This window comes from Rhea americana, unplaced genomic scaffold (assembly GCF_003343005.1).
Source record: "Rhea americana isolate MKP2758 unplaced genomic scaffold, rheAme1 scaffold_148, whole genome shotgun sequence".
Classification (NCBI taxonomy): domain Eukaryota; kingdom Metazoa; phylum Chordata; class Aves; order Rheiformes; family Rheidae; genus Rhea; species Rhea americana.
In genome coordinates this window covers 7433-26740 of record NW_028185572.1, presented here as the reverse complement: position 1 = coordinate 26740, position 19308 = coordinate 7433, and the positions used below count along the sequence as shown (strand labels likewise).

Sequence of the window (19308 nt, the reverse complement as noted above, 5' to 3'; positions counted from 1 at the left end):
TGGTTCGTTCTCAGCTAATTAAGTTTAGGGAAAGGCAGCTAAGATACTTTTAACCAAATTGCTATGTGTGCCTGAGAGACCCTCTGGAACTTTCCTCATTATCCCTAACGAGACAGAAGAGAAAATAAAATGGTCCAGAGGGCATCCAGTAACCTAATTGTCATGTTTAGAATTTCATTGCTTCCAAAAGCTTTTTAGTACAAGACTGCAAAGTTCAGTCTTGCTCATGTGCTTATTTTTCAAAGAAGTGAGTCTGTTGTTACCACCAAGCTTACACGTGAACAGCATAAAGGAGAACTGCTTTGTTATTGTTGTAAAAACCAGTGAGATGAACGTAGTTCTACTGTCCCAAGTTGTAATTGCATGCAACATATACCAGTAAGTGGATGGTAAATATGCACACTCTGCAACTCTTGACAGCCTGTTACAAACCACTTCCCTGTCTGAACTGGTGCAAAACCAGTCCACTACAAGTGGGACATATTGCTGGCAATACTGAGTAGGACCGAAGCTCTCAGAATCATTAAACCTGGCAATTCTCATGAATCCTGATTTTAAGCAGGATGTTTTGGCCAAGTTCCAGCTTGAGTCACCATATTCTTTTAGYTTTAGCTGCATTAGGAAGGACTTTTCCCCGGCCTTCCAGTCCTGAATTATAAAATGGGTGTAATCCATTCCAGAAGTTCCTACATGCCACTGATAAAGCAAAGTAACTCCTATGTGAATCTCATTTCCACCATGAATTTTTCAGTCAGTTGGACATTCAGTGTTGACCTCTTCAAATGAGATTATAATGGTCTGTAAAATGTCATATGTAAACCTACTTTCATCAAATCTGTACCTTGAAGCAGATAAGCTTTTGCGGAATTTAGTGGCAACACAACTTTTAGGGGCTGCTGGCAGGTTTTTTTTTTAACCAAACCCATCGAGTGTAGATTTTACATTACCTGTAGCAGGAGTTTTTGTATGTTGGGACCAAAAGAATACTTATTCGTAGTAATTTGTTTTCCTATCAGCATGAGTTCATCCAGAGTTAAGAACAATTAGCTTGATTCTTATTTGGAAGGGGGAGCGACTCCAATGCAGGCCCTTAAGAGTTCTGGATTGGTACTCACCCATTCTGCCTCAGTAAAATAAAAATATTAAAAGGAGTTAAATTATTACTGCATTTTCTGGTAAAAGGCATATATGAGGAGACACCAAGAGTACTATGCAAAGCTTCATTGTAACCACAGAATCTGGAGCATTTGCTCTTCCCTTTTGCTCTGCTCTCCCTTCCTTTCTTCAGACAGTAGCAGCATCCACACTAAAAGCAGACACATGGTTTTTCAAAAACCTAATAATAGTCTAAATATGAAGAATGTCCCAACCTGGCCTAAACATTAACTGGAGTAATTCTGCTGACCTGGAAATACGAGTTTGAATCCCTACAGACTGAGGAGGGAACTGAACCCAGGTCTCTTCCTTCTTGAGAGCTTTAACCCATCAGTTTATTATGTTAAAAATTGAAACTTTAATCCACATTTATATGTGCTCAGGTGACTAAATCAGGCAAAGATACACTTGTTTACACATCTCTGTCATTTCTTAGTAACTTTCATATGCAGAGATGTAAAATTTCCAACTAGTATAAAGGCATGAATGAAACCAGGCCTTGGGAGTAATAGAAATTTAGGGTAAAACCTGAGATCTCTGTAAGAGTAAACTTCTTGGCAGGATGAACACCTTTAACATTTTTAAGAATGAGATACTATTTATGATACCACAACAGTGCTTTGTGCTAACCAAGTACATGAAATAAGTGATATGTGAATCACTTTGAATTATGGTCAGACTTAAGTTATACAAATGCAGTTGCTATTTCCAACTACTCACTAAGCTAAATTTCTAACTGTTCCTTAATTTTGCACTGTCAGCTATGTTATAATGTGTGTTTATAGGAATGTTCTCTCCGAAGTGTCTATTCCTTTTTTAGCTAGATAGCTAGCTTCTATTTTTGAGCCCTAGAGGTGTAACTTTCTTTTTGTTTACCTGTCAACAGCATTGATGATTCTTGTTCTCAGCAGCTTTCCTGAATTAAAGTGAACAAGCACAAAGCCATATTAAGCCTAGGGCAATGCACATCTTAACCTCTAGTCATGAAAAGCATTTGAAATGTATCAGTAATAACATCTAAAAATTATTTTACTGTCGGAGTGGAATACTTTTGCTCAGAACAAACTTCTTAATTTCTCCATAAGGGCCTAAGCACAAGAAAAAGATCTAGTGATTTGTTTTCCTTCTTAAGGTCTCTAGGATCATTTCTTCCTATACACCCATATTCTTACAGTCATGTAGGAAGTACTCCTGTTCTCTCATATGGTATTGCGAATTCTCTTCTGAGGTGCCCAAGTCTGCATTCAGCGTACAGGGAGCAGTGACACGTACATCAGCCTTGTGAACCCCGCTGCACTTTTCACTTTGAGCAGTGCGCTACTGCGCATCACGGTGCCCAACTTCCATTTTCATTCCAGTCTAGGCCTGTCTATCTCAACATCTCCATCTATAAAATGAGCCTAAGCCACACATGATTTTTCTTATATGGCCTAAATGCTGAGAAACCCACTGAATAGAGATCAAGTGTTAGAAAACACCAGAGAGCTAGGCCAGATGATAGGTAAGTGATTAGCTGTAGTGTTTTGCCACTGTCAGATACGGGCAGGTGCACAGAACAATGAGATTTCCTATAGGACAAAAAGATGATTATAAAGCATCTTAGTGGAGTCCAGAAAGAATCACTCATGGATTTCTCCATATGCTATTAGGCTTGATCTCCCTTTATTATCTAAAAATGCTCACTTATAATGAAGGGACTAAAACCATATACAAATAGTAAGAGGTCTTTCATTTATGTAGCCCTTGTTAAAGGATGTTAGGAGAAGGTGAGAGCAGTGTTTATTGCTACAGGTGATAGTAGCAATAGGTGAGGGAAATGAAAGGAGTAGGTTTAAAAGGTTAGACCTGGAAGAATCCAAACATTTATCGAGGAATCCAGGATTTAGAAGAGAGAGAAGAATCTAGAAATGTTCAGAAAAAAGAAAAAGCAAGATACCAATGTAGAAAAAGATTTTGCTATGGAAAGAGGCAGTGATTAGAATGACTCAGTGGTCCTTTCCAGTTTTAATCTGCTCCTATGCAACTTGCATATGATCAGTTGGTCATGCCAGAAGTTATGCTGGCAATAACTTGCCCATACAAGACAGCTTCACTTAAATTTGCATGTGCTTTAAATCACCAAGCATATGCACTGCTGCAGTTACCCATATTTTTCTCTGATGCGGTTGCTGAATATAAATTGCTACTTGAGTTCACTGGCAGTAAATACCTGCAATTAATCAGGTTTATTCCCATTCTAGAGAAGGCTGATGAGGTCCATATAAAAGGTYGCAGAGAGTGATGAATATTACCTTCAGCCCTTGCCATAGAATCTGTAAAATATAGCTAGGATCTTCTGATACTTTGCAGATAAGCAGAAGTTATGAAGAAGACTTCTTTGGACGAGTTTCATTTTTACCCCTATCCTTTTGGTGTCCTTGCTTAATTTTAAATGTTTTTGGAATATTTAAGTGTCCTTATGGTACAGGCCCTTCCCAGTTAAAATCTCATTTTTGAGTTACTTCAGGCAGTTATGTAGCTACACCGTGTGAGAAGGGCTGCATTGAGCGGATATACAGATCATGCTCCCAGTTTCCCTTGGGAATAATATGAGGAATGGCTTTCCTATGGATTCAAGAAAAAAAAAAAAGAGAGAGAGAGAGAGAGAAAGCCATGGGAGAAGGCTGTATGGAATGAAAAACTCCCTTTCTTCTCCCCTTATTTTCTTGTTCCTGATGCTGCAGGATTCTCCAGTTGGTTGAAACTTGATCTGTGATTCACTAAGAGCTATGCTTTTGAATGAGTACTTTCTGGAGAGTGTCCAAAGGCAGCTTTGATCTGTTTCCACCTTTACAGAGAGCCTGTGGAGTTRCTGCATTTAGCAAACGTGGTTCCATTTCTCTGTTAGCTCCTGTAACCTGTTACTAGTATGTGTTCAGAAAACGGTGAATAAAACGTGAATGAAGCATTCCGTCTGCCACGCCTTTCTTGGCAAAGGGCAACGCAGTGACGTTTTCTCAAGTTGAACCTTTTTTTTTTTTTTTTTTTTTTGTTTTTTTTTTTTTTTTTTTTTTTGACCTTGGTTCCGCTGAAGGAACAGTTCTCACTGTGTAACAAGCTCACACCCGTTGGAAGCGGCAGGGGAAGCGGAGCTACGGCCAGCACAGCCGCCCCGCTCCAGCCCCACAACCCCGCTGCCCGCCACCCCCGTGAGGCGGCGCCGGCGCCGTTCCCCGCGCGCCGTCTGCGCACGCGCCGCAACGGCCGGCGCTGGGGGCCGTTTAAACGGTCCGCGCGGGAGGGCGGCCGTTGCGGCGGCGCATGCGCRGCGGCTCTGTCAGCGCGCGGCGCGCAATGGCGGCGGCAGCGGTGGCGGGACGAAGGTGGTTCCGTGCCCTGGCGCTCGGCGTGTCCTTCCTCAAGTGCCTCCTCATCCCCACGTAGTAAGAGCTTCCCCTCCGTCCTTGGGGCTGCGGTACGGGCTGCTAGGCCGGGCGGGGGGCCGCGAGGCGGGGCGGGGGCGCCATGGGCTTCTCCCCTCTCGCTCCCGTCAGGAGCTGCCGGGTCTTTGTGAAGCTTTGCCGTGCACAAGCACCCGGTGTCTGAGGAGTTAGCGGGGCTTGTGCTGCCAGCTCGGGTTGCTGCGTTTAGAAATCTTGCCTCGTGCATTTATCTTTCTTGTGTAAGGGCATCTTCAGTTGCCGAGTGGATATTTTTATAATTTTTATTTCCCTAATGTATTGTCTTTTGTAGGCAGGACGTTACCGAGTGATGCTACTTCCTTGCCCCTTTAGCAATAAAAAGCCGCCCCCCCMCCCCCRRGAGTAAGGTGTTTTTTCTAGTGCTGACTTTGTCTTCTCAGTGCAAAATAGTTTTGTTTTGTGTTTGGACACACTTGTAGCCTTTCATGTGTAATCTAGGAACTTYAAATGTGCTAAATTATTCACACTTTTTAATTGAAACACTTTAATGTTAACTGCTTAATCATGCAGGCTTAAACTGTAGCTTTTTTTTTCCTAAAAGATACAGAATTGAAAAGTCAAAACCAGGAATTTTGGCATTAATGTCAAAAAGCTGACCTATAAATAGTTTCTGTTTTATAGTTGCCAATGTATATTCTTGGTACAATCTCATACTGCTTGTTTGATACTGTTCAAATTACTTGATCAAAGTTCTTAGGTCAGCTTTACAGCAGCTGCTGTGTAGGTTTCTTTTTTGTCTGTCTGTGGCGATAAACTCAAAAATGTTTCTCCTTTAAGTGCATGTATGTGACTTTTAATGTAAACCTTCTTCAGTCATTCCACAGATTTTGAAGTTCATAGGAATTGGCTTGCTATCACTCACAACTTGCCCCTCTCTCAATGGTACTATGAAGTAAGTTGGATTTTGGCAGGGGGGAGGGAAAAGGTTTTGAGGGGAGGTTCTTAAATTGTGTGCAAGCTATGGATATATGTCAAACTACTTGTATGCTGGAGGAGAAAGCCACTTACTTGCACAAAGTACGCAGCATGAATACTGGTGGTTGTCAGCTACTGGTAGCTATATAACAGTGGTGCCAAAACATACTGGTTGTTGAGCCTATGTAACATTCAGGCTTAAAAAAAATGGAGCAGCTGCTAGTCTTTATGCTGGTGAAATGCAAAAGACAATTCAAACATGGATTATTGGAAAGACTATATARTAAAGGAGTGAGTTGCATGGTAATCTTAAGTTGCTCGTTTCTTAGCTGTTGTTATGCATGATATGTAGACATCATAATAAGTGCACCTAACTCTTTGCAGAAGGGATGAAATAATAATGACCTTTCTATTAAAGTTAATTTATTAATAGTGACARTTTTCTTAAAAGTAAGAGACACTAACTARTGAATAAAAATAAGTTTGWGACTGTWATAAGACTGATAAGACTAATCARGGTAGGTCCATGAGCCAGCRGTGTGCCCTTGGTGGCCAAGRMGGCCAATGGTCTCCTGGGGTGCCTTAGGAAGAGTGTTGCCAGCAGGTGGAGGGAGGTGATCCTGCCCCTCCMCTCAGCCCTGGRGAGGCCTCATCTYGAGTCCTGTGCYRAGTGCTGGGCTTCTCAGTACAAGAGAGACATGRAGCTGCTGGAGTGAGTCTAGCAAAGSGCTACGAAGATGATGAAGGGACTGGAGCACCTGCCCTATGAGGAAAGGTTGTGAGAGCTGGGCCTGTTCAGCCTGGGGAAGAGATGGCTGAGGGGGGGAAATCCTGTCAATGTATAGAAGTATCTGAAGGGAGAGTGTAGAGAGGAGGGGGCTAGACTCTTCTCAGTAGTGCTGGTAAAAGGATGAGAGGTGATGGGTTCAAACTGAAACACAGGAAGTTCTGTCTGAACATAAGGAAAAACWTTTTTACTGTGAGGGYTCCTGAGCCCTGGACTAGATGATTGCTAGAGGTCCCTTCCAACCTCAACCGTTCTGTGATTCTGTGGCCCACTTTTCTACCAGTATTACGACAGAAAAACTTAAACGATGTTAAGCTCTGTACAGGTGGTTACTACTATTGTGAAGAAGGAGTTTCTGCTGAGTAATGGCTACTGATGTAAAATGTGTTGGCTCACTTGTTATGATAAACTGTATATGATGGTCTTTAAATAGCATGCCTTATTCAAAATGCTGAATTATTTGATCTCCTTTTGTTTTTAGGCTACTTCAGAATGGACCTTRGATTATCCACCATTTTTTGCTTGGTTTGAATATGCACTTTCCCACATTGCCAAGTACTTTGATCCAGAAATGTTGGTTATCCAAAATCTAAATTATTCCAGCAATGCAACCATCTTCTTCCAAAGATTTTCTGTCATCTTTACAGATATCCTTTTTATATATGCAGTTCGTGAGTAAGTCTTAATGTTCTAATTTTAAGGAGAGCGGGTAGCCTCTTCAAGAGCTTGACTTTCTAGAAAACATCAAGAATTTATTTGTACAAATGAGCTTGTAAATACATAGAAAATCAAAATTGTTTTCTCTTATTCCAAGAKAAATTGGGAGAGGGAGCTAAATGCAAGTTGCATCTTTTATGATTCCTGGACATGCTCTTAAAAATGTGACTGGATTTGTACATGTTCAGACTTTAGCTGTCTTTTTCTCACATGTTACAGATATTCTGTTTGTGTTGTTGGGTTCACTTCGTAGTACTTGAGGGCAGATTGGGTGAGCCCAGCTGTTTTTTTCATTACTTTTCTTATTACTCTRATCTTCCAGTTTAGAATTGTGAAGGAACTTGTGATAAAACACCCGTATGATCAAATATGCAAAGCAAATCTAGTGTTTTAGGTATTCTTGCTAATGAGCTGACTATTCCAAGTCTAACTGCAACCAGTGTGGAGGAGTGGTGTGGCCTTTTTGGTGGTTGGTTTGGGTTTGTTTTTTATTTTTTGTTTGTTTTTTGTTTTGTTTTGGGTTTTTTTTGTATTTTTGCCCTGGTTTTGCAGAGGGGAAGTGTTCATTCTATACTTAAAGTGTAGAATGGAGAAAGATGTCGAGGGAATTGCTGACTTACAGACCATAATGATTTGGCTCTAACAGTCTTTCTACCTAGATCTTGAACAGATGGAATAAAATGGGCAAAGTTATCTGTTCCTGCATTACAGCATGTGAACTCCTTTATTTAGTTTCTGTATCTGAAGTAGCTAACTGATTTGTGTGTGTGTGTGTGTGGTGTGTGTGTTTTTTTTGTTTGTTTTTTTTTCTTCTTCCTTGCTCAAAGATTTACAAATGAGCTAGTTCTTTTAAAGTAGCACTACTTGCACCAATTCAGTACTTAAGTCATTCTGGAATTTTTAATCTAAAATAATATTTTAAAACAATATAAATACAGCTTATGATACTGCAGGGAGATGAGAATAGGTTAATCTCCGCTTGAGGACTTTAAATACAACTTGGTATAATGTTTCTAGATACAACAATACTTTCCTCATGCATGAGAAATTCATAGTAAACAGGCTATGACAACCATATAGGTTTTCATTATTCAAGAAAAGACATAATGCTGAGACTCCTTAAGTTACTTAACATAAGCTTTAGTATGAGGAAAATACTGCAATTATTTAGCTTTTATTCACTTAATTTTATTCATGACATTTTCTTGACTTGGTGAACTTGGCAAGAATTTTGTTGCAGTTTGTGCTAATAAAGTCAATATCCTCAGGTTAAATGCACTTTCCATTTGTTGTGAGCAACAACTTTTTGTTAGCTGTTTCAATTAATGTTTCCTTTTATACTACTCTTGTTCAGATGCTGCAGATGTGTAAATGGGAAACGAACTGGAAAGGATATTATGGAAAAACCAACATTTATTCTTGCTGCTCTGCTTTTGTGGAATTTTGGATTGTTAATTGTGGACCGTATCCTTTCAAATCATGGTGAATTGTTTGTTTTTAACCTTTCACAGCATTTGGTACAAACCCGTAAACGTTAATTCTCTCATGGAAAGTAGAGTTACTGGCTGTCATGAAGTTTATAGAAAAGCTTAGCGTTTTCATTAGAATTATTATTTGGCAAAATGGAAAAAAAAGTTCAAATTTTTTTATTTGACTTGCCAGAACTCTAGGAGGACCAGAATGGCAGCAACATGCCTCTTCCTKCTGGCTGTTCATTTTCCACCTGCCTACAGAAATATTTTAAGAGCGCTGCTTTCCTGAGTGTGGTTCTGGATCTGTCCCATGGCAAGGAAAGTATTAGTGTTCTATGTTCAAGTTAGATTGATTTATTCTACATGAGAATTAAATACTTAAGAGGATATAAAAGTAACTCTAGAAAGTTTAATTGTTGTCAGTCAATCTCAACATAATGTGCATCGTCCTAGCTAAAGAAGGAACACAGAGGAGATGATGACAGTAATTGTTTCATAGTTTGGGGCACTGACCTTCACAATCCATGTCTGAATTGCCTGCTGACAGGTGGTGAGTGGCAACGGTTGAAGATAACCTCATTTAATACAATGCCAGGCATATACTAATAATTAGGAATTTAAAAACTGGGGAATTTCATTAATGAGAGYATGCCAAAAAGTTTTAACATATTGTGGTAATGTTTTTATTTGCTTTGGTTTTATGTCAAAAGTGCACTGAATGCCTGTATTGAGAGTTTTATTAAGCGCTGCTTTATTTCATGGTGATAATACACTAGTGTTAGTGGATCTTGTGTCTGTACTTGCAAGTGAGATTAAATAATGATTTTTATGCCCACTTTAAGTAAACTTAAGATTAGATTTCTATTTTAATTAGTTTGACTATGCATTTGAGTCTCTCCAGGCAACTGACAGTAGCAAAGAGACATTACTTTATTCCTTTCTTGACTCAAATTCAGATATTCACTTTCAGTACAATGGCTTTCTGTTTGGGCTGATGCTTCTTTCCATTGCCCGACTATGTCAGGTAAGCTTGAGTGGCGCTGTTCTGGCCGTATCATAGATGTTTTAGTGCATTAATTCACTTCACTGTGCTGTTCATGTTGAAGTTAAGGGGAGTGACTCAAATTGAGGTGTGCTGAAGTCTAATTATTTGTTAAGTTTGGGGGGAAGAGGAGGTGTTGGAGCTCACTATAAATACTTCTTTGCTGATGGTGCAGCATTCCTGTTCTCTGTGAGGAAAGCTGAATTGTGTGTTATACCTGAACAGTGTGGCATGGCTTCTTGTCATCTTGTCTCCTGATAAGGCACCACTCCTTAGGAGACATCTCTGAGCTGCAGAGAGATGAAACCTCTGATTTCCAAGTATCACGTGAAAGAATAGGTTCCATCTCTATACATGTTGTGTGTGACTGTATTTACTTTGTAATTTTGACTTGTAATGGAAAAGATACTCATTTAGTTTTATGCCTATGATGAATGTTCTGTTACTGGAAAAGTGCAATAGGAGTACCATAAAAAGCTTGTATAAAGGGAAAAGTTGAAAAGCTTGGGTGTTGTTTTGTTTTTTTCTTTAGAAAAGATATTTGGAGGGTGCTCTTCTTTTTGCGGTTCTTCTGCATTTCAAACACATCTACGTGTATGTGGCCCCAGCATACGGCATTTATTTATTACGATCCTATTGTTTTACTGCAAATAATGCAGGTAAGATRCATGTTTCTTCACTTGCTTGAAGGGAGGAGAGGAGCCTGTTAATTAGTGGGGTTTAGGGAAAACTGACAAGCAGCCATCTTTATAACAAGATGGCCATAGGTAAAATGAAACAAATTCTGCTTGGGGAGTAGAGTTGGAAAGATCTGTAAGYATACTTGTTTCTGTAAAATTCATGTTTCTTTAGTTCTTTATTAAGTAAAGCTGACATGAACCAAGTGGCAGTTTGAAGCTGTAGGAGGTGAGTCTGACTCAATATGGAATGAACAGATAGCGTCAGAGGTTATTCTAAAATCTTCCTTTGAGTTTCTCTCAGTTTTTCACCACTGAGAAATGTTTGATATTCCTCACATGAACAGAGAAGGCACATCTCTTGAAAGAGAAGATAGCTAAAGGTTGTATAATGCAGGAGCTGCAGTGTGGAAGAAGTAAAGGAGCCTAGGCTAATGAAGAGCACAAATGAAAGAAATGTAACCTATTTTGAAAGCAATGCCACGATAGGATTTTCCAGTATGGAAACTAAGAATAGTTACAAGCAAACAATAGAGTTTTAGTTCTGAAGGAGCAGTGGCTAGGCAGGTCACGAGCTGGTTTAAAGAAAACAATTCARTGTGGAAAAGGGCTTGTAAAGATACAATTCTACTAAATTGGAATTCATACTAATCTCATGCTGAACAGTAGTTTCCTATCATTTAATAGACTTTTTTTTCTCTCTATCCAGTAAGGTCTTAACTAGACCTTAACTGCAATTTATTGATCAATAAAAGTAGCCCATATTCAAGGTAGCACAATATACCTTTGGTTTCAGGCCTGTGTTACTCTCTCACACAGTGTATCCTCAATGTGCAATAACTTCTGCCACAAGCTTCTGCTTATAGTTGTATACTGTTCCATAAGAAACTGAAGCTTGATTGTGATCTACTTCAAAAATTAACACTGCTCTATATAAGTAGTAAGTTTGATACAGAGTTGCATTCTAATTTGCTGATGCCCAAGTTCCTTGGTGTAATAGTATATAAAGAGTGTAACTAAGCTAACTGTGGAAGGAAGCAATCGAATATATTGATATCAATGTTGTATGTGTGATAGCAATTTGCTGTTAGGGTGGGATGTTTTGTTCTCCTGCCTGCTTACCCTGTTATCTGTATTCGTAATATTTTTGCTCCTTGTAGACGGATCCCTGAAGTGGAGAAGTTTCAGCTTTCTTCATGTAACTCTCATGGGATTGATCGTCTGTCTTGTTTCTGCTCTTTCATTGGGCCCCTTTGTAGTATTGGTAATGATTTCTTTTTCACCTCTTATCCCCTGAACTTTTAGAAAATGTAGTGTTATAAAAATATAAAACATGCCTCATCTAAAAAGGCCATTTCTTTCATTCCTTTTTTTTTTCCTTTAGGGCCAGCTACCTCAAGTCATTTCACGGCTTTTTCCTTTCAAGAGAGGCCTCTGCCATGCTTATTGGGCTCCTAATTTCTGGGCTTTGTACAATGCCATGGATAAAGCATTAACAGTTATTGGTACAGTATGCTAATCTTAGTATTTGGTGCTTATTTGTGTATATAGCTTTCTAGATTTTATTCTTCCCTCCCCATATGAAATCCAGGAAGCAGATTAGACTTTCAGATTGCCTTAAATCTCTTGATAATCAATRTACTGCAGTGCATGCGAACAGTTTCCAGTTGTTAGGTTAGAAATCAATCTTCCCTCTCTGTCATCTTCTAAAAAGAAAAACTCCGCCATATGCTTAGTTCAGGTCCGTATTACAGCTTCTTYATTTTCTTTAACATTTATCAGTTTTTGCTTTTTTATCTTTTATTTCCAGGTTTAAAATATAACTTTATTGACCCCACAAAAATTCCTAAAGCTTCAATGACAGGAGGGTTGGTTCAAGAATTTCAGCACACTGTCCTCCCTTCTGTGACTCCACTAGCAACATTAATCTGTACTTTAGTATCAATATTGGTAAGAACAAGTAATGGTTTTGTGAACTTCATGTGTCCTGTCCTCACTGGCTTTTGTTTGATTAACACGCATTCCATGTGAGACTTCCTTTCCTGAAAGATGTTTTTTGCCCTGGAATAATGTAATTAAGTAAAATGTTGAAGTAATATATTTTTTTATACACAATATTACTTTTTCCAAATATGACCAAAAGTTGTGGCCTGTGTCAGCTTTAGAGCAGTAAAGAGATTAACGAAAGTAATCTTGGATCAAAACTATTCTGCATACTGAGCTAGAAGTAATGTTTTGCAGTAGCASGTAGTTGAACCTGTACTCAGAGACAGGAGTTGAATAGAGAGATTGATCTGTTTGGGAAGCTTGTGTTCCTAAAACAATGTGAGCTACAGGTAAGGACAGTGTTCTGTGTGTGCAAAGCAAGGAATTGAAGACTCAATAACTAATTAACTGGATACAAAGTCTTTTTTGCTCTGATGAGCAGTTCTGTTAGCCTTTGACCAGAAATACCTATGTTTAAACACCTTTAGGTAGAAACATCTATGAAATAAATTCAGTGGGTTAGATTCAAAGATGTTTCTTGCAACATAGATAACAAGSAGTTAGCTGTGCAGCTGAAGTCTTCCATCAAAACAACAGGAAAAAAAAGTAGACAGATGTCCTTCAGGCAGTAATCATTATACACTCAGACTCTCTTCCTCCTGTACTGTACAGTGCTTGTGCCGTACAAGCACAACCTGGGTGCAGTTGTGTTTGTTAATGTTGTAAAAGCTCTTGTGGTCAGTGGCTTGCATTTGGGATTGTTAAGCTTTTCACTGAAGTCTTGTTTTTGCCTGTTGTTTCTAGCCCTCTGTTTTCTGTCTTTGGTTTAAACCTCAAGGGCCCAGAGGCTTTCTTCARTGTGTTGTTCTTTGTGCGTTGAGCTCCTTCATGTTTGGCTGGCACGTGCATGAAAAAGCAATACTTCTTGCCATTCTTCCTTTAAGGTAAGTGAGTTCTGTAAGTTGCAGTTTGCCTTCTGAATCTTCAGCCCTGTGCTGAAGAATCCTCAGAAGAGGGTCACTTAACTTTCAGTATGTTTAAGAGAATTAACATGTACACAGACTGAAAAATTTTGATGCGCTTCTGGCAGAACTAATTTCAGTCACCARTAAAATGCAGCCTTCTTAGAAACAGAACATGAAGACACTAGCAGAACAGTATATTCAGGAACCTAGTGTGGTGCTAAACAGTATCGTCTGTGAAATARTAAGAAGTACTGGTTCTGCCTTAAAATAGTTTCTACTTGGAAACTCTACTTAGAATTTATATTAACTTAGAGATGAGTGGAAGAGTGAACAGAGAAGTGCAAGATCTTRAGACTATTAAGCAATCAATTTAAAGTCTGACAGGCAAGACTACCCACTATGTGCTCACTTCTTCTTCCATTTGAAAAATTAAGGTGTATTAAGATGCATACAATAACTGGAAATCAATACTTTTTGATTCAGATGCTTGATTGCCATTAGGGTAAAACAGGAGATTTTTCAAAGGTGCTTACAGACGATCGGGATTCAGACTTTAGGCCACRTGTGCCGACGCAGCCCTTAGAACGATTCATTCGCATCCCCCTTATAGCCTCCYGTCTGTAGTGATAGTTTGGAAGCAGGCTTGGTAAAATGTTTCGCTGATGTTGGATGACGGTTGAAAGAAGGATGCTTTCCCAAGGTCATTTTCTTCTTCCACTGTGACTAGTCTGCTTGTGCAGTGAATACATGGCACCAGAAAAGTCAAGGCCTATTTATTGTAAGTCTTTTGGCCCTGCGTTTTCAAGAGAAAAATAAATTGGTTGCCTGGCTTGAACAGTTGGGTATTCCTGTCATACTCAGATTTGGCAAAACGGGTCTAAATTTAGTGAATGAAAATCTTGCCTCAGCATCTCTTTTTGATTTGACCATCGACATAACTGGAAACGAGTATTTCTTGTGTGCCATAGAATTCATAGTTGGGCACAACTGTTTTGTGGAACTTGTAATGTGAGTGAGAGAGAAGAATAGATGCTGAGATATTTACGTGTGTCAAGAAAGCATAGTGATGAGTATGACCAGAAGTTAAACTGTTAATATCTGGCCTATTGTTACTGTTTTAGATGTACTGGCTCATGCTCCTGAACAATTGAGCTGCTGTAACTCTGATATCAWACCTATGACAGCTAGTTCAAGCCTTGATTCATGAACCAAAGTATGGAGGCTGATGCTTAGTAGATGAAATRGAGAGATCCTTCATAAGCATTTGCAGCTGAAAAGAGAGGAAGGAGTTTGCAGCCAACTGTCAAAGGAAAACTATTTGTGGAAAACTTTAGGACTTTTTGATACAGATGTTCAGTGCAAATGTGGTTTTCTGGGGTTGGTTTCCCTGGCTGGTGCTCTCCTGCGTTCTGTCACAGAGGCCACCTGGCATGGAAGAAGGAGATGCCATCACAGGGTCCAATATTTGGAAAAACTGGGGCTCCATTTGGTCTCCATTTGACCTGTTCTTCAGTCTGTCTTCTGTGATTTGTGTACTATGTGGCTAAAAATAAAGTTACTTTCTATAAGGCAAAAGTATAACACACACATTCTTGTCATTATAGCTTGTTATCAGTTCAGAGAGCAAAGGATGCTGGCATCTATTTGATTCTGACAACCACAGGGCATTTTTCACTTTTTCCATTGCTATTCACGTCACCAGGTAAAATGTTTTCCTTCTTTCTATGCTTTCATTTTTTCTTTTTCCTTTTTGTTCCCAGAGGTGGCATGGGTAATATTTGAGATTATTTTACATAAAAAGTTGAAAGTTGTAAGCGGCTAAATGTCAGCATGTTTCCCCAAATCCAAACTCTCCACCTGGTGAAAGGAAACATTGCTTAAAAAAATAAGGGAAAAGCAGTGGACTTCAAGATGAAATACAGAGGGATCAGAAATTGTCATAGTCAGTATTTGTTATTCTTGGTTCAGCCATGGTTCTAGAAATTTCCCCGTGGCTAACACAATCACATGAAACAGTAGTGATACAGACAATCTTGAGATTAAGCCTGACAGATTGTCTGTTTTCTGGCTGACTTCATGTCATCTTCTACCAGAAGCATTGTTGCTTGAGAAATGATTCTAAATTCAGTAATGTTTCATACATTAAACTAAATCCTGCAGCGGCATCCATTTGAAGTAAGATAAGAATGTGCAGAGACATAACAGATCTTTGTGACCAAAAACTGTTTCCTTCTCCAACATCCCTTCTATTTTTAATTAATTAAAGATCCAGTTGCTTCACTTAATCCTAGACTCATAGCTACAACAACATTGCAACTTCTGTATAATGATTGGTATCCTTCTAATACAGTCCAAATCTAGACGTTCTCTGTTTGATTTGATGCTGCTGCTTATTTGCAATAGGAGAAGCTGCAGCCGTAAGAGATAAGCAGCTTCCTTTGCATTCTCTGTTAGCTAGCCAGTATCCAGCATACAATGTAGAACTAGATATTTTTGATTTTGCTTTCACTTTGTTTCAAGCTTTCCTGTAATATCTGATCTTTCTGAATAGAAAAAAAATCTTACTTTCAGTACTGCTATGTATTGTAATTGTAATTGATGTGTTCAATATGTTTGTAGACACTTCAAGTATTATTAAATAAGTGTAATATATACTTAGGTGTCCTAAGCAGTAAGACTTCATGGTGTTTGCAGAAAGTAATTATTAAATAGTGTGTTTAATATTTTTATTAAATGGTTATTTGAATAGTGTAACTTAATTTTTTTTGGCTTAAAAATTAAAATATCTTTATAATCTTTAAAATATTTCTTGTATTTCAGAACTTCCGATTAAAATACTGCTTATGCTGCTGTTTACTGTTTATAGCTTCTCTTCACTGAAATCTCTCTTCAGGTAACTAAACAAACTGTTTCTAAAGACAAAAATAAAACCCCTTCTTGTCACTGGGAATGGTATAATGTCATCAGGGTTGAATGGGTTGGGAAGTAGATGCTATCAAATAGAAATACTGCTAATCAGAAGATCACAATATTTCTGTCCTCGTCTCAGGAGGCAAGATTTAGGATAGTACTGTTACAAGACATCCTTGTTGCGTTTGAATTAGGACGGCTCTCCAGGTAGTCACAGAAGATAGTAAATTCACACCATTCGCATTTGTTTCGAAGCACTGTTAAAGCATATAGTTGTGGCCTCTGAGAATTTCATTCAATATTAGAATACTTACTAAACTCAGTATGCTGGACATTTTTATTTATCTGTGCTAGGAGTTATAAATACTATTGTGTTTTGCAGTAGTAGTTAGTGTTTTCATGTGTGAAATGGCAGGCTGTGAATAACATGTTTTGGTGATAAGCTGTGATTTGTCAACAGATATCTCTTGCAAGTGTTTGCTTGTCAAAACATACACTAATTGCCTGAATTCTTCGGTGTAGTGTCAGGGGCAATTTCTCCCAMGTCCACTTAGTAAAAGGTAGCGTTTATCAGCACGTCCTCTGTAGTTACTGCTCTCATTTCCCAGACTTCTCCTGATGAAGCCAAGCTGTAAGAAAGTAGCTAATGGAAATATCCTGGAGTTGTGCTTGCTAAGTCAGTCACCTGTTTCTTTGTAGGTGATTCTCTTTCAGACTGCTTTGTCCCTCTTACTATTCCAGGATTTAAATCAGTCCTGCTCAAGAGCTCTAACCTAGGACCTCTGCAGGAGATTATTTTTTTTTGTCTAGAGTTTAGATCTCAAGAGCTTTTGCATGTCTCTTGTTCCTGATTTTTTTTTTCCCCAAATCAAATTCCTTTCAGAAGTACATTCAAATTCCTTGTGAAGTCTCTGTAGTCAAAGCTCTATTGCATGTTCTTTGCAAGAGATAATGATACATAAATTCTACAAAAAGTTGGAGGATGTACAAGAAATCTGATGCTTCCAGTCTTTGGATATAGCACTTCCATGGAATAAATATGTATATGAAGTATGGAAGGACTCTCTGTTTGGTTATTGCCAAAGCAGGAGAATGATGTAGGGTGAAGCAGCACAACTGCTAAGATCTTCAGCAGAAATGAATTTAGGTAAAGAAAGGAGTCTGGGGGGCAGGTTTAGCTCGGTTGGTTAGAGTGTGGTGCTGCTAATGCCGAGGTCATGGGTTCAATCCCCATATGGGCTACGCTGGGGGTTGGACTAGATGACCTCCAGAGGTCCCTTCTAACCTTACCATTCTATGATTGTAATTTAGAACTTGATATAAAAGCCATAGGATGAAGAAATTAGGAGTATTCTGTTCTATTTTTTTCCCACTGAAAACTCTGCAGTCTAATTGTTATTTAAAGACTTACTATGATGAAGTGTATGATACTCTTCAGTGGTCACTTGCATCACCAAGGGTAATTGAAAAACAGAATGGTTATTACTAGTAAAATATTTTAACATTTTTCTTCTTCTGACAGGAGAGAGAGGCATCTACTTAACTGGCTTGAAACTATCTACCTCGTGCAACTAGTGCCTTTGGAAATCTTCTGTGAAATTATATTTCCTCTGACCGCCTGGAGACTGACCTTTCCTTTTGTTCCTCTATTGTTGACCTCTGTGTACTGTGCTCTAGGTATCACCTATGCTTGGCTGAAACTATATGTCTCAGTCTTGACTGAACCCATTCCTGTTAGACAAAAGGCAGAGTAAAGCAATGTTGTCAGGACCAATATCGGGTTATCCTGTCGAGAGGAGCATCCAGCACTGTGAGGAGCTGTCACAAGGAATAGACCTGTTGATAAGGCAGGGGCTACAACTACCTTAAATTTGCATGATTGGGGGTTTTGTTCCCAATACCCCTGTACTGTCCAACTAGAATACCTCTTGTCAAAAGAGCTCATGACAATGACATGTAGCTTAGTGAGATGCCATTAGCCATGAGTAAACTGTGAAACTTGATGAAAAGGACCTTGTATTCATATTGGCTACTTAAAAAGTACGGACTTCCGTCCTGAGGAAAACCCTGGCTTTCTCATTAATGTTGTGTTTTAGTGGAGAAAAAAAAAACAGAATGGCAAATTACAAGGGATTATAACTGCATACTCTGGAATATGTAAATAAAAGACTTTTTTTTTTCTTGATATCTTTGTCTTGAACATCTCTTGTAGTTTTTTAGCTCACGTGTGAGCCCTGCTTTGGGAGCCTTGTACCACAAGGTTATAGCAGTGACTAGTTAAAAACTTGTCCTGAGGGGCTTTGTCAGACTCCTAACAGCTAAATCTAAAGTTTTATATTAGTTCCTTAATACATCAGTGTGTCTCTGATCGTTCTATTTTATAATCTTTTCAAAGAAGTTTTGATGCACTTCAAAAATAAGTATAATTTAGGAGACGGGATTACCAAATTGAGCAGTTACCCTAATGCCAGTAAAAGTCATGTGGCTGGAAAATGACATTTTCTTTGTAATTCATGTAAAGCTTTGCAGCTAATGCCAAAACGCCAGGTGTCCACAACCATTTCTCTAGTGCCTTACTTTRAAGACATGATAACCCTTGCTCTGCCTCTGCGGATAAGTGGGCAAAGATTGTTCTGAATCTGGAGGGGAGAGAATTACTTACAGTCCTACCTTTCTGTGGATCATGACTTGTTTCATTTTAAACTCTATAAAATTGTCCCTAAAAGATTGTGCTCTAGCAATCGAAGTCTCTTTTGAAACCTACAAATTACAGGCAAAACTGTGGGAAGGGGAAAGGGATGGATTGTGGTGGTGTTTTTAATAGTTGTCTTGATTTTTCTATGTTAGTTGAGTAACTGCCTTTAGAGGGGGTAGTGGATTAAATAGTTACCTTGCTCTTTGAGAAACTTGGTTGTTAAAATAGCACGTTAGGAAAGAGGGGGGGATGTTAGAATGTTGAATTTGATAAATCTCCCTTCATTTGCTGGAAAAAAAAATCAACTAGTGGTGCAGATCTGGGCAATGTTCATGCAAATCCTTCAAGTGCTGATGGCCCTGCTGCAAGGCTCGCACTCTGACCTGCGTTTGCCTCAGCCTCTCCTCTTAGCGAATAGCCAAAGCTTGTTCTTGCAGAGGAAAAGGTAGCTGGAAAAGTTAGAGGAATAGACTTGGAGGTCTTCGGGCTATTTTTTCTGTGTTTTTAGTTAAGCCGACCACCGATT

General features: G+C 38.9%; 2 protein-coding genes across 2 annotated transcripts in view; both read left to right on the top strand.

The window, feature by feature from the left end:
* Positions 1–4479: 4479 nt before the first annotated feature.
* Positions 4480–18272, top strand: ALG8 (ALG8 alpha-1,3-glucosyltransferase). Its single transcript, XM_085299241.1, has 13 exons — positions 4480–4577; positions 5430–5508; positions 6800–6993; positions 8390–8499; positions 9464–9531; positions 10082–10208; positions 11387–11490; positions 11611–11731; positions 12037–12176; positions 13017–13156; positions 14782–14879; positions 15998–16070; positions 17610–18272. The coding sequence occupies exons 1-13, from the start codon at positions 4489–4491 to the stop codon at positions 17839–17841; spliced, it is 1575 nt and encodes a 524-aa protein (XP_085155367.1). The 5' UTR covers positions 4480–4488; the 3' UTR covers positions 17842–18272.
* A 294-nt stretch (positions 18273–18566) lies between these two features.
* The window catches only part of NDUFC2 (NADH:ubiquinone oxidoreductase subunit C2), a 3612-nt gene continuing 2870 nt past the window's right edge, over positions 18567–19308 (top strand). The window contains exon 1 of the mRNA XM_085299252.1: positions 18567–18602. Within this exon, the coding sequence (XP_085155378.1) occupies positions 18567–18602 (36 nt within the window). The remainder of the gene's footprint in view (positions 18603–19308) is intronic.